Source organism: Schistocerca americana, chromosome 11 (genome assembly GCF_021461395.2).
Source record: "Schistocerca americana isolate TAMUIC-IGC-003095 chromosome 11, iqSchAmer2.1, whole genome shotgun sequence".
NCBI lineage: Eukaryota > Metazoa > Arthropoda > Insecta > Orthoptera > Acrididae > Schistocerca > Schistocerca americana.
In genome coordinates this window covers 208,264,448-208,285,348 of record NC_060129.1, presented here as the reverse complement: position 1 = coordinate 208,285,348, position 20,901 = coordinate 208,264,448, and the positions used below count along the sequence as shown (strand labels likewise).

The window sequence follows — 20,901 nt, the reverse complement described above, 5'->3', positions numbered from 1 at the left end:
TGTTCAGCTGAATCACTAGTGCACCGGACAGATTACGCCGCAGTCTCCGAAAAACACTACTGAGACGGCAGCGGCAGGTTACTTACTGTTGGTAACGAACTGCAGGCACTCTTGGCGGGTCATGCCCGGCTTGAAGTTGGCATCCACGTAGCCGTACACGTAGGTGCTGCCCGAGCCGCCGATGGTCACCGGCATGCGGACACACATCCCGCCGATCGGGACGGAGTACACCTGCGGACAGACGGAGGGGAGTAAGTGCGAGATTTCACTTAGCTGAGCACTTAGTCGTAAAAAACGCAGAGCCAAGTTTAGGTCTCACAGTCGAGACCGTGAACTCAGTAATACAGAATATTCAAAAAGTGGTGCACTGTTATGCAAAATTTTTCTTTTTTGCAGCACACAGATAATACATAAATGTGTGTTTGCAGTAAAAGAAAAGCCTCATATAATTGTAATTTTCCACTGTGTGATACTGCTTTCTGTTACGATTCCACACGATTTTGACTTTCTTTTGAAATTTGACAGCTGTTTCTAAGTTTGCACGGAAGCACGATCTTGCTGAAGTCTCTGAAGGTGGTCAACCGTAAAATCATCGTGTATTCCACCTTTAGTGGAACTCTCCAGCTGTTTGTACGCAGATTTTTGGATACCATCCTCACCATCACTTACAGTTTTCTGTAGTATACTTAGTTTCTTCTTTAGTCTCAGTAATAACAGCTAAATTGTAGAATGTTTTAATCTGCCAGGAAGTTTCACATCAGCGCACACTCTGCTGTGAAAATTTCATTCTAGAAACATCCCCCAGGCTGTGGCTAAGTCATGTATGCGCAATATCCTTTCTTTCAGGAGTGCTAGTTCTGCAAGGTTCGCAGGAGAGCTTCTGTAAAGTTTGGAAGGTAGGAGACGAGGTACTGGCGGAAGTAAAGCTGTGAGGACGGGGTGTGAGTCGTGCTTCGGGAGCTCAGTCGGTAGAGCACTTGCCCGCGAAAGGCAAAGGTCCCGAATTCGAGTCTCGGTCCGGCACACAGTTTTAATCTGCCAGCAAGTTTCAGTTTCAGATCTGTCTCAAAGTAAGTTAAACAGCGGAGAGTTTACTTTTGATGTCATTTGTAAGTCAGGCAGATTAGCTCTCCGGTCTTCCCGTCTACTTCAAAGTCTCAGAGAGTGTCGTACACCCTCTTACGCAGTGTGACAGGTACAAACCCCTAGAAGAGGCTGTCAAATGACGGATGGATCTACCAGACAAACTGTTAAAAATTAGACGCCCAATTTAGGCCTAAACACTGTATTTCAGACACTTTCTGACCCTGAATGAAAAAAAACTGCCAGGAATAAAAACAATAGGAATGAAGAAATATCAGGTTCAGCGGAAAAAAGGGTAAGGCTTAATTTAGCGAATATCAAGGGTGCTTTAAAAATATTTCTGTAATTTTCAAATACTGCAAAATCAACACACACATATCTCACAAATTATTAATGAAAATAAAACATAGAAACAAAATCCAGTTACATTATTAAATGTGAGGCCAGTCCTCAGTGTTTTACATAATTTTCAGGTCGAAATTACATATTTACCTGGACTAATTTTTGTTGCACATGACATCAAGTTATACTCTACTACAGTCTTTCTGACAATTCTGTAAGTTGTAAGGCCTCTAGAAATTCCTCCCTTGCTGCTGGCCATCATTATTCTCCGCTATGCTGCATCAATGCTAGGCAACCTCGAGGTTGTAAGAAATACTTGCCGCAGTGCTCTTCAAACAACTTTTACCAGAGGGTAATGTTGCAATCGCAATGGGAAATGGGCCTGTGGCTCACAAACCCACCCGCTGTAAAGGAGGCTACTGAGGTCGGCAAGCCCACGAGATGGCACAAAACTGTTAAAACAATCTGATGCACTCAATCATTCTTTACACAACTCCAGCAAAGTGGCTCCTTTCATTTCTTTCTAACAACTAACAATTCGTCACCCATGTAGTTTGAGAATTCCCTGGGACTTCCCTGACTTTTTCAAAAAATTCAATTTTCGTGATAATTCCCCGTTTTCCAGACTAATTACCACACTGTGTGTGTGTGTGTGTGTGTGTGTGTGTGTGTGTGTGTGTGTGTTGCGGGCGACACCCAATGGCAAGGTTAGCAGTGGCCTTACACACATTAAAAGAAACAAATGTGGATAAAACATCAAAATGTTAATATACACGATATGGCAATGAAGAAATATTAATATGCAACAATGGAAAATCTAGGATAGAATGTAAAAGTACTACGAAAAGGATAGTTGCTACTCACGATATAGTGCAGATGCTGAGTCGCAGAAGGCTGTCAGAAAGATGTGCTTTCAGCAAACAAGGCCTTTGTCGGACCGAGGCGCAGAGAGGGTGGGGGGCAGCTAGGTGGAGTCGGGAGGTTCGACGGAGGGCAGGTGAGGGTTAGCGGGAAATAGAGGACGACAGTTTAGTGCTGGAATGGGAATAGGGAAGGGGCTAGAGAGTAAGGACAAAGACTAATGAAGGTTGAGCCAAGAGCTTTACACGAACACCTGTGCAATTCAGAAAAACTGGTGTCGGTGGGAACGATCCAGATGGCACAGTACGTGAAGCAGTCATCGAAGCGACATTCTTCGTGTCGGGCAGTGTGTTCAGCTGTTTCTCGCTTACAGTTTGTCCGCGGCCATTCGTGTGGACGGACAGCTCGTCAGTTGTGGTTCCCATGTAGAATGCAGCACAGTGGTTGCAGCTTAGCTTTTAGATCACATGACTGTTTCACAGGTAGCCCTGTCTTTGATGGGATGGGTCATGCTAGTGACCTGAATGGAGTAGGTAGTGGCAGGAGGAAGTACAGGCTAGGTCTAATAGAGGGATACGAGCCACGAGGTGAGGGGTCGGGTGCAGGGGTCACGTACGGACGGACGAGAATATTGTGTAGGTTCGGTGGGCGGCGGATATCACTGTGGAATGAGTGGGAAGGATACTGGGTAGGACATTTCTCATTTCAGGGCACAGTGAGAGGTAGTCGAAACCGTGGTGGAGAATGTGATTCAGCTGCACCGGTCCTGGGCGGTACTGAGTCATGAGGGGAGTGCTCCTCTGTGGCCAGAGGATGGGACTGCAGGTGGCAGTGGATGGCTGGAGAGATAAGGCTAGAGAGATCGGTTTTCAAACTTAGGGAGATGTTTCTAATGTGTCAACAGGATGGACGGCTCACCCAAGTTTTTTTTCCGAGTGGTCAGCCAGTCACATTTCCCTGTGTTTTTCTTTTAGCTCATCTATGTTTTGTTTTCTCTGTGTTTTAATTCCTTCTTCCCTCCTAACTGGTTGTACTGCATGTGAGAGTGCATTTGAGACTGACCGTATTGCCATTTCAAGTGCACGCGTGTACAACAATTTTAGTTCATCTCCACATCCGTTTTTTTAATAAGTGTCAGGGTGCTGATGACCCTGCCGTTGAGTGACCATAACATTTTTCCAGATTGTGCGCGCGCGCGCACACACACACACAACCACACACACACAACCACACACACACAACCCCACACACACAACCCCACACACACAACCACACACACACAACCACACACACACAACCACACACACACACAACCACACACACACACAACCACACACACACACAACCACACACACACACAACCACACACACACACAACCACACACACACACACACACACACACACACACACACACACACACACACACACACACACACACACACACGGCTGGGAGGGTAATTACAGTCTGCGAATGCCTCAATGAGACCGTAGGTGCCTTCCTCTGTCAACATCAAACCTACCATCCACCAGCAATACCCCCAGTTCGACAGCTGTCACCCATTCCATCCCGAAAAGCCCATTCCATACAGCCTATCCACCCGCAGCCACCTCATCTGTAGTGACGAGCAATCTCTTTCGGCCCACTGGTCGGAAAATAAAAAGCAGTTCAATAAAATGTGGTGCACAGTGACCTGTACACCACATATCACCACACATCAGCTGGTCCTCTTACGTAGTAAGGAGCTACACATCGAGGGGCTGTGGCCTATGCGAAGACGAGTAAGAAAGACCTCGTCGCGTCAATGTGGCCGAACGGAGGCACGCCACGGCCGAGTTGTGGGCTTTACTACGTGGAGCTTATCGGTGGCCACTTCCAGCCACTCTTCTTCCCGTCGGTGCAGGACTGTACCTGAAAAGCAGGTGATAGCACGCAGATGGATGGCACACAAAGAACTGAGGTTCACGACACGCCTCCTCGGTTGCTAGATCTTCCCTCGCGTTCCCCACAACATTTGTGTGCCCCAGTAACCGGCAGAAGGACACCTTCCCCAATCGTCATAGCTGGAGGAGGGCAACCTGGATATTCTGGATTACTTTATCTGCTGGGTACAAATGTTCAAGAGAGTGAAGAATCAAAACAGACAAATTTAGCACTGGAAGAATGTCTCACCTGCTGCAGTGTCCAGAAGATCGCATACAATTCCGCATCGAAAACAGTAAATTCCTGAGGCAGTCAGACCTCGAGGACACAATCTGGAAAAATGACAGAGCAACAAACGGAGCCCTCCTTGCTTAGACCGCATCTGTAAAGACAGCTACACAGTTGTGGTGGTCGTACAAAATGTTAGAAAATATCGAATTAAAAACAGAAGCAGGACTGCAATCTCTCCTCTATTGCACTAAATCTAAAATTACGCTGGGCCTCTATAGTAAACAGGGCGGAAGACTGTTAAAACCCTGGCTCGTAGACGGATGGAGAAAAGGCAATCCAGAGGTGAACGAGCAACAGAACGGTATGCGGACGGTCAGAGCTGCGAGGAACAGACACGCCCCACACAATGTGAGGAGTTTCCACCAGATGGTTAGTGGCAGTTCTCCTGCCTCAGCACAGAGACTGGGTGTGGGAACGGTCCTACAAGCACCTGTGGCCAGCCGAATCCCCCCCACAGTCGACAGTGTCAACACTCTTCAAATGTGAAGTCCCGACCGATCCACACACTGTGCACCCGTAGTCCACCTGTGAACCCGAAAGCCGTATAAAACTGGAGCAGACACGCGCTCTCTGCTCCCCGAGACCTGTGGCTAAGGCACTTTAAGATATTCACTGCCTTCAGGACTTTGGCTTTCAGTTCTCTCAAGTGTGGCAACCACAATTTGGAGTCAGAAATGAGGCTCCGAAACCTCACAGAGTACCTAAAATGTAGGATGGTGCCCCTCTTCAGCAAGACAGGTAAATTAAAAATATAACTAGAATCATTCCTCTAACTTCTGCACTGTAAGTTGCAACTGACGTCTCACTATTGCAACACCGGAAGAGGAAAAGGAAACAGAAAAATCTTCCACAAATAAGGAGCACTATACAGGATTCCTCAATGTAGACTACGGCTATGGCAAAGAGGGTAACACTTAAAACACTTTCCCGAGTGACACCATTCTCCTGCTCAAAAAGATCGGTCAGCGAATCACCAACTCGGGTCCTAAAACGCCACATAGACAGGAAAAACTGTACAAAAAAATGGGGAGGTGGCTGCAAAAGCCCCACTCATGCAGTTGTGCAAGAATACGGTGTCCCCAAGTAGTATCGTACATCTCAGACGTATCTAAGAATATGCCAATACAGTGATATTTGCATAGAAAAGCCCAATAAATAGCTGCCTCTAGCAGGCTAAAGTTGTCAACAGTGGACCGAAATCTCTGGAATTCAACTGAGTGGCTAACGAGTTGCCCCAGTCTCTAATATCCCGACCAGACGACAGTCAACCGTTCGCGCCGAGATCTTTCCCACGCAGCTCATTAAGGTGATACTCCGATAACTACTGACATATGTCGACCTTTCCCGGTTCGAGAGGAAAGTATCGAAAGTGCCTGTCTGCACATGTTGAGGAAGTTAACTGTCTGTGATAGATTAAAAGATTAGAGAAGGGTTTCCTTCGATGGTGTTCGCAAATGAAACGTGCAGTACTGGATTTGGTTGTGATTGGGTGCAGTATCACTAGCCTCCCACTTGGAGAAAGGGTAGTTTGTTGAGTCTTAAGTCCAGTTTTCCCCTCTCTACAGTTGCATTGTAGCAACAACATACTGGATCCCGGATAGCACTGGCAACAATTCTCTGCCAGAGTCTGAGCAATGTGTCTGGGCACGGTTTGGAGACATCCCCGTTTCAGCACTACTGCTATTGGTAAATGACTGCATTTACCAGAAATCATCCTGACGGCTTCCCATACTTTTTCAGAATAGGTGGAACAGTCAATAGAGTCCAGGAACACTCGCCACAACATTTTCTCACTCTCCCCGATTACTCGCAGAGCCTCGGCACTCGCGAATGTAAAAACTAGGAGGTTTTCAGCTGTAGGGCAGCATTTATACTGTTGCAGAGCCACAAGCCTGTCCCAGATGGCCGAACGGCACTCACCTGTCCACCGCGGTACAGGTCACCTCCCGAGACAACCCGAGGACTTCGGCACGGATAACTCAGCAGCACGACGGACCACTAACGCGATGTGGTGGTCCACCCGTTCCCGGACACTGTTGCAATGTTCGAATGTGGCCAGCTGGCTGAACTGCTTCCAGTTAGCCCCGGTGACCACCCACATCGGTGGCTTCTCTTTCAGGTAGTGCTCCATCCAGTAGCTGAAGGTGGGGTGGGAAGTGGTCACCGGAACGAAGGACGTCAACGACCTCCCACCGAACGGCGTCTGCGAGGGCCGGAGAGCGATAAGAGAGGTCGACGGCCGAGAATGCCCCGTTAGCGGAGCAGAAACTAGAGTACCCGTGTCGACGGCCAGCTCTCGAGTCGTCACGGGGCTCTCCGAAACCCGAACCCGAGGGTCGGGAGAGGTCGAGCCCCACGAAATACGGCGGGCACCGAAGTCTCCCAGTAGGAGAAGTGGTCGCAGGAGTTGTTCTACGAGATCTAAGAGAGCCTCACAGTGTACTGCATTACGTGGAGGTAGGTACAGGGAGCAAACAGTGGACCTCTGACACCCACGAATTTCAACAAACTGCTCGCAGGTCAGCAGCCGGGGGAAGGGCGAAGGAGTGATGCGTGTTACTGACAAAAACGGTAACCCCCAGCATCTACTGTCCCCACTCAGCTCATCCTTTCGGTGAGGGGTATAGCCCCGTAGCGTAGGACTGTCCGTGGCTTTAAAATGTGTTTCTCACAGACACAGGCACACGGAGCATTCCCGCAATAGCAGTTTCAGTCTCTCCCCGTGTTTCCCGAACCCACTAATGTACCACTGTAATACGGGCGCTAACTATAAGGGAGGCTGCACTTTCACTCTGCCTTTCCACCGGGGAGGGGAGCTCCTAACAGGCGGAGGCTCAGTCTCGGGGTGAGAACACTGCCCCACCAGTTGTCGAGCTCAGTCAGTTCTACCGAAGAGTCGAGAGACACATTTGATAGTACGACATCGATGTCGTGGACTGTTTACTTTCTGATTCTGCCTGTGAAAGGCGCTCGGCATTCAATTTTTTTGCCCCGGGTAGGTTTCGGGACGACAACCACAGCAACGGTAGTGTCAGTACTCGACATTGGACTGGACCGAACCTCAGGGAAAGCAGGAAGATCCCCAACACTAGCGACCACAACTATTCCGATGTTTTGGAAGGAACTCCAGGCTGTTAAGTAACTGCAGGAGCACAAGTACACTAACAAATGCAGGTACTATTGCTAGGACTAGCTACCTCCGTTTGTGTCACAGTATTGCTTTTCTGTACTAGCTGTTTGACAACTGAAGCAAAGGAGGTAGTGAACGTCAGGGGCCGTACGGTCTTATAAATAGTCTCGATCTCACCGAAGGGAATCTGTGGTTTTTAATCTCCTGTAGCTTCCATTCTTCAAGGAAGACACAGCAGTTAGCCCCAGTGCAATTCACACATTTTGCAGGAGACAAACATTCGACTCCTTCGTGGGCAACCTTACCACATTTGCCACGAGCGGCTTCTCCCTCGCTTACAAGAGTGGTGTGCCCAAATTGCTAGCATTTAAAACACTGCACTGGGTCGAGGACACAGGGCCAAACGTCTAAGCGAAGAAAACCCGCCTTAGTACGTTCCAGAAGTTATGTGCTATTAAAAGTAAGGATGAACGAGTCAGATTGCCTTCTACAATATACTGCACATCTACAATGCCTTCTTAGGCACATTTAACTTTCGGGTCTTCTTTGGGGATATGCACCAGGTCCTCTGCACATCACAACAGCTTTACTGTAGTTTAATGGGGCGTAGAGCCCAGCCTCAATGGCATATTCCCACAGGTTTTGGCTTTCTGCAGGTTTGTTACTTGTCGGGTACTCGATGTTTCCACCAACAGTGTCCCATTTCACATGTGCTAAAGTACCTGCAAGCCCCTCTAAACACTTTTCGAAACTTCCCTCTGGCCAGCAGCACGCATTCTGTTACTAAACTCTCTAGATTCCCGAGTCCAGAAGACTGACTGCAGAGGCCCTCTTATCTGACTGGGTCTTAGTAGCTACCAGTGGCCCACCCATTCCACTGGGAGGTGGAGGACAAAACTTTGAAGGAACCATCTCAGTCCTGCAAACACCTACGGAAATAAAAGTCCACACAGACAGAGCCCCGCCTGCCTAGGTAAGCCTCACAACTGATGCGCAGCTCGTTCCCCGGAGGTTGCATTCAAACAACTGTTCCACCTCCTCATCGTGCAGCACACCTCCAGGTTTTCACCATTCTTGCAATCTAGGCAGTCAGAGCCGAAGCACTCCCGCAGCTTACTGGTGACGGCTACCAGTCCCCAGATCAGGAACCACGAATTACCGCGACGTGGAGTCCAAAAATGTGGCAATAGTGCCAAAATTTGGTGCTAACTGATAAGAGATAGCAGCTTCTGTAGTCACTAGGGTGTGTGTGATCTTTTTAATGCAGTAAGTGTTTCAGTGCACAGTTCCAGTTCTATGTAACTCTCATTTCCCCAGATCTTAAACAAGTGTGTATTATCTCCGAGAGTTGATCACCTCCGACTTCAAAAAGTCATCACTAATGCAGGCTCCACAAGAACTTTCAAGTGGTTTGACAATATCTGTCATTTTTCATACTGTCTGGGATTTGACATATTTCCAAAAGCTGAGTAATGGTCCAGTATTCTGTTGATCTCACTAGTGTTAGTCTCTAAAATTTCATTTGCTGGGCAGAAATGGTGGCATTGGCTGGCAACAATAGAGGTTCCATCTGAAGGTCTGTTTAAAATAACAGAACTATTGTTTACTAAGAAACAGTAGCTACACTCACGAAACTTAAGTGAACACACATCCGAATGTAAGGTGCCGGGCGCCACCCCGACGGCCAGCAATCTACCCCCTCCGCACAGCAGGGCCGGGAGCACTCTGCTCGCCTGCCGCTCGCTGCCAGCCCAGTCCACTCACTACTCGGCTCCGCTACAGACTCACCTGCCCGCCGCGCCGCTTGTCCCAGCCAGCGACGATGACGCCCGCGACGAGCGAGTCCCGGTAGTTGTAGCACAGCTCGCGGAACACGTTGGCGGCCGTCTTCACCTGCGGAGGCTCGCCCATCTCCACCCTGCCGACACGTCGGGATAGTCCGTTACGAGGCACACGTCCACATTTCACTGTTTTTGCATTAGCTTTATTTCATTACATTTACACAAATGTGTTTCCTTCTCTGTTCCCTGTAGAGTTTACGAGAGTTCGACAACGCGGTACCGTCTCTCGACCCGTGCAGAGTTTTTCGGTTTTGTGGCCTGTGACTTACCTCCCGATACACGGCAGCTGAGAGTAAACTCGTAGTATCTAAACAAAATGGAATGTTAATGCAGTGTGACTGTACTGCATAATTACTTATTGTCCGACAGACAAAGAACATTTTCACGCGACTGTCATCGCACAACTGCCAAGTTACTGTCGTATTGATGTTGACCGATTGAGAACTTTCGATAACAGTAACTAAAGGATACAAAAGATTCCTACTTTAGTTATCGTTATCAACGTTCCACACAAATCAACATTAATAGAACACAAATAAATTGAAATTAGAGAAGAATTTAGGAACAATGGATTTCAGACAATAGTTTCATTTTTTGGGAACATTACATTATCTAACTGGAAACAGGTTTCCTGCTTGTTACGAGCAGTCAACTTAACCATTTTAGCTATTTTTGCACAATTCATGGCCAGACAAAAATTTCCATATGACATTGTCCACGTGTCTAACAAGGGGAGGCCTCAACGTTTGGAACATGGATTTACTGTAAACTTTGTACACTCTTAGTACTCCATGACGACGACAAAATGTGTAAGCAGTAGCGCGTACTTCTCAAGAGAGAATCGCAAGATAATTTCGGTCTTCAATATGTATCTGTGCGTGGCCATTCCTACCACGAATCGGCGGCAGCCGAGTGGTGCCGGCACGGTAGCTCAACGTGTCCGGTCAGAGCGTTAGCCGCCCTTTCTAATAAAAAAACTGAGCGAACCAATCAATGAATAAACTGAACAAGTGTCATTCGACGTCAACCCTGAACAAATTCAGTGAACAATACAGAACAAAATGATTGTTTTTTTTATTATTTTTTTTCCTTTAAATAAAGTGGTTGGCACTCAAGCCACTGGATCAAGTTTCGTTCGTCAGTTTTTATTTTCAACACAGTCATTTTTCTTACTATTTATACTACAATTGATATAATGGGAAAAATACATTTAATCGGATGAACTTTTATTAAATTTACAAAGTTATTTGGCAGTCTACTAATTTTTATTATCACAAACAATATAATATTCATAACTATCGACTAGTCAACGACCAAACGCATAAAGTGATACTGAAAATGTATGCTTGTCCGTGTCTTCAAAACTGTTCATATTTAATCGAAAGAGAACGAGAAAGTGCTTCTCGGAAGACGCTATTAAAATACACCTGATACTGCATAACCAATTATCAGCACTGATTTTTAAGGAAATACTGCGTTATGCACGGTTCGCTTCCGAACTATTGTCTGAAAGAGGTTTTTGAAAAAGTTAACGAGGTTTATTTTTCCACGGAAAACGTCAAAGGACCTTGTGTATGTGGAAACACAGCATTTATTCAATGCAGCTGGTGCCAATTAACTTTATGTTTTCCACGTTTTTTCGAAAAATACCATCCTGCAACTTGTGCTCGTAATGTTGAAGGCGACGATTAATTGTACATCTTTCAAAAGCCGCCTGTGCCAGTCAAAACTTCAAGGTAACAAGTGATTTCAGGATTCTTCCAGGTATAATGGATTTCTCAAATCACGGACAAGCATACATTTTCAGTATCACTTTATGTGTTTGGTCATTTATCAGTCGATAGTTACGAATATTACATTATTTGTGATAATAAAAATTAGTAGACTGCCAAATAACATTGTAAGTTTAATAAAAGTTCATCCAATTACACATATTTTTCCCATTATATCAACTGTAATATAAATACTAAAGAAAATGACTGTTGAAAATAAAAAATAAAAAACAAAAAACTGCCTAACGGAACTCGACCCAGCGGCTTGAACCCCAACCAATTAAAAAAAAATTTTTTGTCCTATATTGTTCGTTGAATTTGTTCAGGGCGGACGTCCAATGACACCCGTTCAGTTTGTTCGTTGATCCGTTCGCTCAGATTTTTTTACTAAAAAGGGTAGTTATCGCTCTGACCGAGCATGTTGAGCTACTGCGCCACCACCGCTCGGCTGCAGCCACTTTATGGTAAAAATGGCCACGCACAGAGATATATATATATATATATATATGTATATATGACGACTGAAATTCTCTTGCGATTTTCTCAGTAACGCGTGAGAAGTAAGCGCTACTGCTTACACATTTTGTTGTTCTCGTGGAGTATTACGAGTGTACGAAGTTTACAGTAAATCCGCGTTCCAAACGTTGTGGCCTCCCCTTGTAAAACCCACATTTGTACATTCATTATAAAACTCCTACAATTTTAACTGAAAGATGCTGACAAGGTTCTACGGGTGAATACGATACTGCAGTGCCTATACTGTTAAGAAGCACGACGCGATGGTCCTTCAGACATGCACGCACACTGCGTTGTACTTATTAACAAAACAGCCACCACAATATCTTAATTTGAAATTAATCTAAACTTTAAAACAAATTAAACTTACATGAAAAGTTCAATTTGGAATCTTATGATATCAAGATTCAGACAGATTAGATTAGATTAATACTAGTTCCATGGATCATGAATACGATATTTCGTAATGATGTGGAACGAGTCGAATTTTCCAATACATGACATAATTAGGTTAATTTAACAACATACTTAAGTTAATATAACAACTTTATTTTTTAGCGTTTTTTTGTTTTTCTTTATTATTTTTTTTTCTTAATTTATAACTAAAAATTCCTCTATGGAGTAGAAGGAGTTGTCATTCAGAAATTCTTTTAATTTCTTCTTAAATACTTGTTGGTTATCTGTCAGACTTTTGATACTATTTGGTAAGTGACCAAAGACTTTAGTGCCAGTATAATTCACCCCTTTCTGTGCCAAAGTTAGATTTAATCTTGAATAGTGAAGATCGTCCTTTCTCCTAGTATTGTAGTTATGCACACTGCTATTACTTTTGAATTGGGTTTGGTTGTTAATAACAAATTTCATAAGAGAGTATATATACTGAGAAGCTACTGTGAATATCCCTAGATCCTTAAATAAATGTCTGCAGGATGATCTTGGGTGGACTCCAGCTATTATTCTGATTACACGCTTTTGTGCAATAAATACTTTATTCCTCAGTGATGAATTACCCCAAAATATGATGCCATATGAAAGCAGTGAGTGAAAATAGGCGTAGTAAGCTAATTTACTAAGATGTTTATCACCAAAATTTGCAATGACCCTTATTGCATAAGTAGCTGAACTCAAACGTTTCAGCAGATCATCAATGTGTTTCTTCCAATTTAATCTCTCATCAATGGACATACCTAAAAATTTGGAATATTCTACCTTAGCTATATGCTTCTGATTAAGGTCTATATTTATTAATGGCGTCATACCATTCACTGTACGGAACTGTATGTACTGTGTCTTATCAAAATTCTGTGAGAGACTGTTTACAAGGAACCACTTAGTAATTTTCTGAAAGACAGTATTGACAATTTCATCAGTTAATTCTTGTTTCTCAGGTGTGATTACTATACTTGTATCATCAGCGAAGAGAACTAACTGCCTCTTCATGAATATAGAATGGCAAGTCATTAATATACAATAAGAACAACAAAGGACCCAAGACTGACCCTTGTGGAACCCCATTCTTGATAGTTCCCCAGTTTGAGGAATGTGCTGATCTTTGCATGTTACGAGAACTACTTATTTCAACTTTCTGCACTCTTCCAGTTAGGTACGAATTAAACCATTTGTGCACTGTCCCACTCATGCCACAATACTTGAGCTTGTCTAGCAGAATTTCACGATTTACACAATCAAAAGCCTTTGAGAGATCACAAAAAATCCCAATGGGTGGTGTTCGGTTATTCAGATCATTCAAAATTTGACTGGTGAAAGCATATATGGCATTTTCTGTTGAAAAACCTTTCTGGAAACCAAACTGATATTTTGTTAGTACTTCATTTTTACAGATATGTGAAGCTACTCTTGAATACATTACTTTCTCAAAAATTTTGGATAAAGCTGTTAGAAGGGAGATTGGACGGTAATTGTTGACATCAAGTCTATCCCCCTTTTTATGCAAAGGTATAACAATAGCATATTTCAGTCTATCAGGGAAAATGCCCTGTTCTAGAGAGCTATTACACAGGTGGCTGAGAATCTTACTTATCTGTTGAGAACAAGCTTTTAGTATTTTGCTGGAAATGCCATCAATTCCATGCGAGTTTTTGCTTTTAAGCAAGTTTATTATTTTCCTAATTTCAGAGGGAGAAGTGGGTGAGATTTCAATTGTATCAAATTGCATAGGTATGGCCTCTTCCATTAACAGCCTAGCATCTTCTAATGAACACCTGGATCCTACTATATCCACAACATTTAGAAAATGATTATTAAAAATATTTTCAACTTCTGACTTTTTGTTCGTAAAGTTTTCATTCAATTTGATGGTAATACTGTCTTCCTGTGCTCTTGGTTGGCCTGTTTCTCTTTTAATAATATTCCAAATTGTTTTAATTTTATTATCAGAGTTGCTGATTTCAGACATGATACACATACTCCTGGATTTTTTTAATAACTTTTCTTAATATAACACAGTAGTTTTTATAATTTTTGATAGTTTCTGGGTCACTACTCTTTCTTGCTGTCAGATACATTTCCCTTTTCCGGTTACAAGATATTTTTATACCCTTAGTAAGCCATGGTTTGTTACAAGGTTACTTACGAGTATATTTAAATAACTATTTTCTTGGGGAAGCAGTTTTCAAATGCATTTACAAAAACGTCATGAAATAAATTATATTTTAAATTGGCATCAGGTTCACGGTACACCTCATCCCAGTCTAACTGCTGTAGGCTTTCCCTGAAATTTGCAATTGTTAAATCGTTGACTGAACGTACTACTTTGGAGGACTGTTTAGTATTGCTGAATGGAGCTATGTCATATATTGTAACCAGCTGTGCACCATGATCAGAAAGACCATTCTCAACAGGCTGAGCATTTATCTGGTTCAACTTACCTTGGTCTATAAAGAAGTTATCTATCAGTGAGCTGCTATCCTTTACCACCCGAGTAGGAAAATCAATAACGGGTGTCAAATTGAAAGAACCGAGTAATACTTAAAGGTCATTTTTCCTATTACCCTCTTTCAGAGAATCTACATTGAAGTCCCCACAAATAATAATTTGCTTCCCCCTGTCTGACAGATAGCACAACAAGGAGTCCAAATTTTTCAGAAATAGATGAAAATTTCCTGATGGGGACCTATATACAGTTACAATTATAAATGTGCCTTTATTTAATTTAAGCTCACAGGCACATGCTTCTATAGGTTTCTCTACACAAAACTTTTTTGTTTCTATACTTTTTGCACAATGATAACTTTTGACATATATGGCAACTCCTCCTTTCTCCATATTTTCTCTCATTACATGTGCAGAGAGCTTATAACCACTTACATTTACCTTATCCATATCAGTAACAATGTGATGCTCAGACAGGCATAGTATATCTATTTCATTCTCAGCTTCTAAATCTTCTAAACAAACCAGAAGCTCATCTACTTTATTCTTTAAACTCCCAATATTTTGATGAAATATACTTACATTATTTTTAATTATACTTTTATGAGAACCTTTCCTTATTCTAACATTTGCAGTACTCTCATGTTTGAGTTTCTCATTGTGCTTAGGCCTAGTTCCTATACCAGTGGTCACATGGTGTTCAGAGAGGCAGATTATGTCAATTGGGTTGGGTGACTTTAATTCATCAATGCAATTACCTAGGACTGAGATACAACTTGGTGGAGATAAAATTTCTGGTGATTGGTGAAAATTTATAATTGATAGCTGTGATTGGTGATCCAATGTGCTAGAATTGTGCTGTTTAATTTCTTTCCTAAACTGAAGATTTGTTTCAATCCTGACCTCTCGTAGAACTTGACATCTTTCTGTCTTACCTATCCTAGAAAAGGTGCTGCTCCAACACCTGTAACCACTGGTATTTTACCATTCATGGCAGTGCCTCCCCCCCTTAAATTTCCTGCTATTACCCCAGCCAGTTTCCCCTTCCCTTTCCTGTTGAGATGTAGGCCGTGCCTGGTATAGTCCCACCTACTGAGATAATCAACAGGAACCACACCAATATGAGCCCCCGCACCCGACCCAAGCAGCCGTTCCAACTCCAAATTAACTCTCCCAACAGAAGAGTTCAAATGAGGCCGGTCATGGCGTCTCAGGACAGATACAAATTCAACATTGGTGTGTCTCGATGCCGACGCAATCTTTACCAGGTCACACTCTATACTGTACCCAGGATCTCTGTCAATGCTGTTCCCTGGCCCTCCCACAATAACCACGGTGTCTTCCCTGGTAAATCCTTTACAGAGTGAACCTAAATCCTCTGTCACCTGATCCAGACTAGCACTTGGTTTGAAAAAATTTGTGACCTGGTATTCTGGTCCTAATTCCTCCTGCAGAAGTTGGCCTACACCTCTGGCATGAGAACTGCCTAACAACAAAACTTTCTTCCTTGTCGATGACTTTCCTACATTCTTTTTCAATTTCCTATTGAAAGTTTGTTGTGTCCTGCCTACACCTACCTCTGCTTGAGGCTCATCAGTTTCTAACTGAAGCAACAGGTCAAACTTATTTTTGACATTCACCACAAAACTGTCAGACTTAGTTCTAGGCCTGTTCCTTCTGCTACCTGTTGCCACTTCCCACCTCTCTTTGCCATTCTCCCTCCTTAACCTGTCCAGATCTTCCCTAGCCTGATCTAGCTCAGCCTGAAGGGCAGCAATTTTCCCCTCCTGTTCCACTGTCTTCCTATCTCTGCTGCAAATCCTACATAACCACTGTTGAGCCTGATCCACTTTCCCAACACCCACGCCACTGCAGTCCCCCAGTGAAAAAAACTACTGCATCCATCACACCAAACCCCGGAACTAACAATTCTACGGCAAGTCAGGCACTTCTCACTCATGGCAAAAATAATACTTTAACTAGAATAAATCAATTAAATTACCGAAAATCAAAAAAGACGTTACAAGAATTAAGCCTATTCACAAATGTATATAAGCAAGTTTCTGATTTAAAATTCCACTGTTTTTCTGAGATCTGTATTAAAACAACGAAGGTATACGCTATTTATTATATATTTCACTCGATGGAATGAAAAAAGGACAATTAAACGAGATACTTTAACTTTGATTCTCCAAAAACGTTACGAGAATTAGGCCTATAAACAAATGTATATAGGCAAGTTTCTGATATAAAGTTACGCTGTTTTTCTGAAATCTGTATTAAAACAATGAAGTTATACGCTATTTACGGTAGTTTACTTATTTGTTACCGAGAAACTAGTTAAATTACCTTGAAACAAGAAACAAACACGTTTACAAAATTTAAGCCTAAGAGCGACTTCGCGAAGTTACGATCTTTTCGTGTTTTCTGAAAAAATACGCAAAGAAAAGTCAAACCTTTAACGGCAAGACTAAACGATACACTATGTATTAGTAGTTTATTGTCGTAAAGAAACTTAAGTTGCGAAAAAGTAACTGCCGAAAAGTTCAACAGAGAAGAATTAGTCTTTCAGAAGCCTTCGTCTTCCCTATTGTGACTAAGCAAAGCCTGCCAAAGCTGACGAAACTGAAGAATGAGGGCCCCCCCCCTCCCCCTGCGCGCGCGCGGGCGCGCGCACGCACGCACGCACGCACGCATGCACGCACGCACGCACACACACAAAAAATCCTGAAAATTGGAAGCAAAAAAGTGTAGTCAACATGGGCTGTAAAATGCATGCATTAAGAGCTATGAAAACTTTTTCCATCTTTGTTACTGCAAAGAAAATCCCATTTGCTGAAGAAGTGCTCACAGTTCTTGAAGTACACATTTTAGGGGCCCTGTTTAGTAGTTTATGACATCCTGTATGTATGCTGGCACAGTGCAAGTGTTAAAACAGCAGCATGTGCTAATGCCGATACTCACTGCATGAAGTCCAGATGGTAGGCAACTATGTCAGCAATGTTCTGAGTGTCGGCCGCAGACCCGGAGCGGCAGCAGTAGATGGTGTCCGTGATGCGCGTCAGCTTGTCGGTGACGCGGTTCGCTATGTATGTACCGGTCGTCGTCCGGGAATCGGCACCGATCACCACTCCACCATCGTACTCCACGGCCATAATGGATGTCTGTGGCAGAAAGTGCTACGTGAACCTACTGACAACAGCTGGGGCAGCCACGGTCTGTTAACCACTACGAACACCATCATAAAAAAGCAAATGTGGACACACTGGCCGTAACTAACTGGCTGAGAACAAAAGATTGAAACTCGAGAAAGTGCAAGAAGGTAAGAAATTAAGAACACGGGACCAAAACAAATTTACAAACCCGACATTGCCAAGAATTCAGAGACGGCACTAGGCAACAACTGACAAATGGTAGAAAGAAACACATTAGTGGCTTTGACGGAGGAAATAGTGAGTACAGCAGAGGATTAAATGTGCGAACAGACACGACCCAGTAGAAATTCTCTAATAGCAAGTTATACGTTTTTTTCACAAAAGTATAAAAAATGCAGCAAACGAGACAAGCAAAATATGTGCACAAATCCTGGAGACGAGATTCACAGAGAGCACATAGCAGCATAGTGAGAACTGTAAAAGGACAAATGCAAGGCTTTAAAATTGTGCATAACTATAGGGAAAATAGGCACCACCTACACGAAAATTAGAGACACCTTTGGGGAAAAGAGAAGCTAAGTTGAAAGCCGGAAGCAATATATATCACGCCCACATTTGTGTGTCCGAATTTGAACCATATGCGTGGGACAACTCAAATGACACCCGATCAGGCTGGACAGACTGGTGTGCGAGTGTAAGCAGCGGACTGTCAAGTGCAAACAGAAACACAAACAATGAGAAAACTCAAGTTTAGACACACTAAAGGTAACATCCAACCAGTACTCTGGAGGGAGAAAATCTGAGAACTAAAAGCCAAGAACAAAAATTGAGGCTGCATTATGACGAGACAACAGCAAATATGCCGCAGTGTCCCACGACACCGTGCGGCAGAACTCACGAGGCGGCCGCAAGCTCTAATTAGTTGACGGAATGGTGTACTGTGTCAGAGCAAAGCGACACCTGTGCTTGCAGCTGCGATGGCTCCAACTGTCGGCTGACAGTAAATTTCGTGCTCTCTGTGCGTTTCTGAAGTTGCCTGGTACACTGAGGGAAGCAAACTTTAAGATGATGATGATTATATAGAGAGGAAAGAGAATGGAGATATGACACTGCACGAAGAATCTGAAAGAGCACTGGAAGACTTAGGCAAAATGAGGAACACAGAATACAGAATATTCCTCAGAATTATCAACTTTCTCTGGAGAAACAGCAACGACAAAGCTATTCCAACTGGTATCCTCATTTTTTCTACAGCTGCGAGATTGGCAGAGCAAATTTATTTGTCCGCTTTACATTGATATTCTCTTTGCTGTTTCCTTCTGTAACAAATATAACATGATTAAACAGAAAAAGTTACACCAAAGTATTTGAACACTCACCATTTATTTTAGCAAATATGGTATAACAACCTGAGTGCACCTCTCTGTAGCCACTCAACTTCAAAATTACCAGGACAAGACAAATTAGGTCTGTCTGCAGTCAATTCGAGAGGATTGAAAATGAGACAGTAGTAGTGAGAAAACTGTCAACTGAGCATTTAATCTGTAATAAATTTTACCTGAGACAAAAATATTGTGAAAATTACGTACGAAACAAAATATACTGACAGAGATACAGGGTGTTACAAAAAGGTACGACAAAACTTTCAGAAAACATTCCTCACGCACAAAAAAAGAAAATAAGTTGTGTGGACATGTGTCCAGAAACGCTTACTTTCCATGTTAGAGCTCATTTTACTACTTCTCTTCAAATCACATTAATCATGGAAAGGAAACACACAGAGACAGAACGTACCAGCGTGACTTCAAACACTTTGTTACAGGAATGTTCAAAATGCCCTCCGTTAGCGAGGATACATGCAGCCACCCTCCGTCGCACGGAATCCCTGATGCAGCCCTGGAGAATGGCGTATTGTATCACAGCCGTCCACAATACGAGCACTAAGAGTCTCTACATTTGGTACTGGTGTTGCGTAGACAAGAGCTTTCAAATGCCCCCATAAATGATAGTCGAGAGGGTTGAGGTCAGGAGAGTGTGGAGGCCACGGAATTGGTCCACCTCTACCAATCCGTCGGTCACCGAATCTGTTGTCGAGAAGCGTACAAACACTTCGACTGAAATGTGCAGGAGCTCCATTTTGCATGAACCACATGTTGTGTCGTACTTGTAAAGGCACACGTTCTAGCAGCACAGGTAGAGTATCCCGTATGAAATCGTGATAACGTGCTCCATTGAGTGTAGGTGGAAGAAACTAAAATGAGCTCTAACATGGAAATTAAGCATTTCCGGACACATGTCCACATAACATCTTTTCTTTATTTGTGTGTGAGGAATGTTTCTTGAAAGTTTGGCCATACCTTTTTGTAACACCCTGCATATTGCAGGATGTAAGTAATATACCATCATACTTTAAGAATGTAATAATTTCAATTCCAAAAAAGGTAGGTTTTGCCAGGAGCAAATAAAGACCGAATCACCAGTCAAACAGGTGTAAAATATTACCAATAGTCATTTATGGAAGAATGAGAAGACTAGTAGGAGAAGACAAATGGGGAAATCTGTGTAGGTTCTGGAGAAAGACGTGAACATTCTTGGAAAACTCACCCGAAAACTTATCTTAGTAGGTAAGTTGAAAAAAGACAAATCTATATTTAAAGCATTTGTCGATTTAGAAAGGGAGCAGTAGGCAATGTCAGACAAACTGCTTACAGGAATACAATACAAGATGAACTGGCAGCTTTGAGAGACCAAATACGGAAGACAGCAAGCATGGGGTAACACGATTCTACAGTGTAACATCTATCACTTTTAACCACTTAAGGTCGATGAAAGATGTCCATGGAATTGTATGTAAATTGGAGGTGGAGAGAGGACGAAAGGAAAAGGAAAAGGGGAAGGGAGGGGAGGGATCACTGCTGCCAGCTGCATTGGGACATTACGCGGAATCAGTGGCGACGACTGCAAATTTGTAGCAGATCAGGATTCAAACCTGGGATCTCCTGCTCACTAGGTAGGTCTGGTAACCACTGTGCCATCCGGGACACAGTGTTACCGCAAGTGCACGGACTACGTCAGCTCACCTCACTTCTAATCCAC

At 43.3% G+C, this 20,901-nt stretch overlaps 1 protein-coding gene across 1 annotated transcript in view; it reads right to left on the bottom strand.

The window, feature by feature from the left end:
• LOC124553812 (proteasome subunit beta type-6) overlaps positions 1–20,901 on the bottom strand; it is a 52,541-nt gene that overhangs the window by 24,795 nt on the left and 6,845 nt on the right. Inside the window, exons 2-4 of the mRNA XM_047127796.1 lie at positions 17,615–17,814; positions 9,418–9,547; positions 87–231 (exon numbers count right to left, since the gene is read on the bottom strand). Coding sequence (XP_046983752.1) covers positions 87–231; positions 9,418–9,547; positions 17,615–17,814 — 475 coding nt within the window. The remainder of the gene's footprint in view (positions 1–86; positions 232–9,417; positions 9,548–17,614; positions 17,815–20,901) is intronic.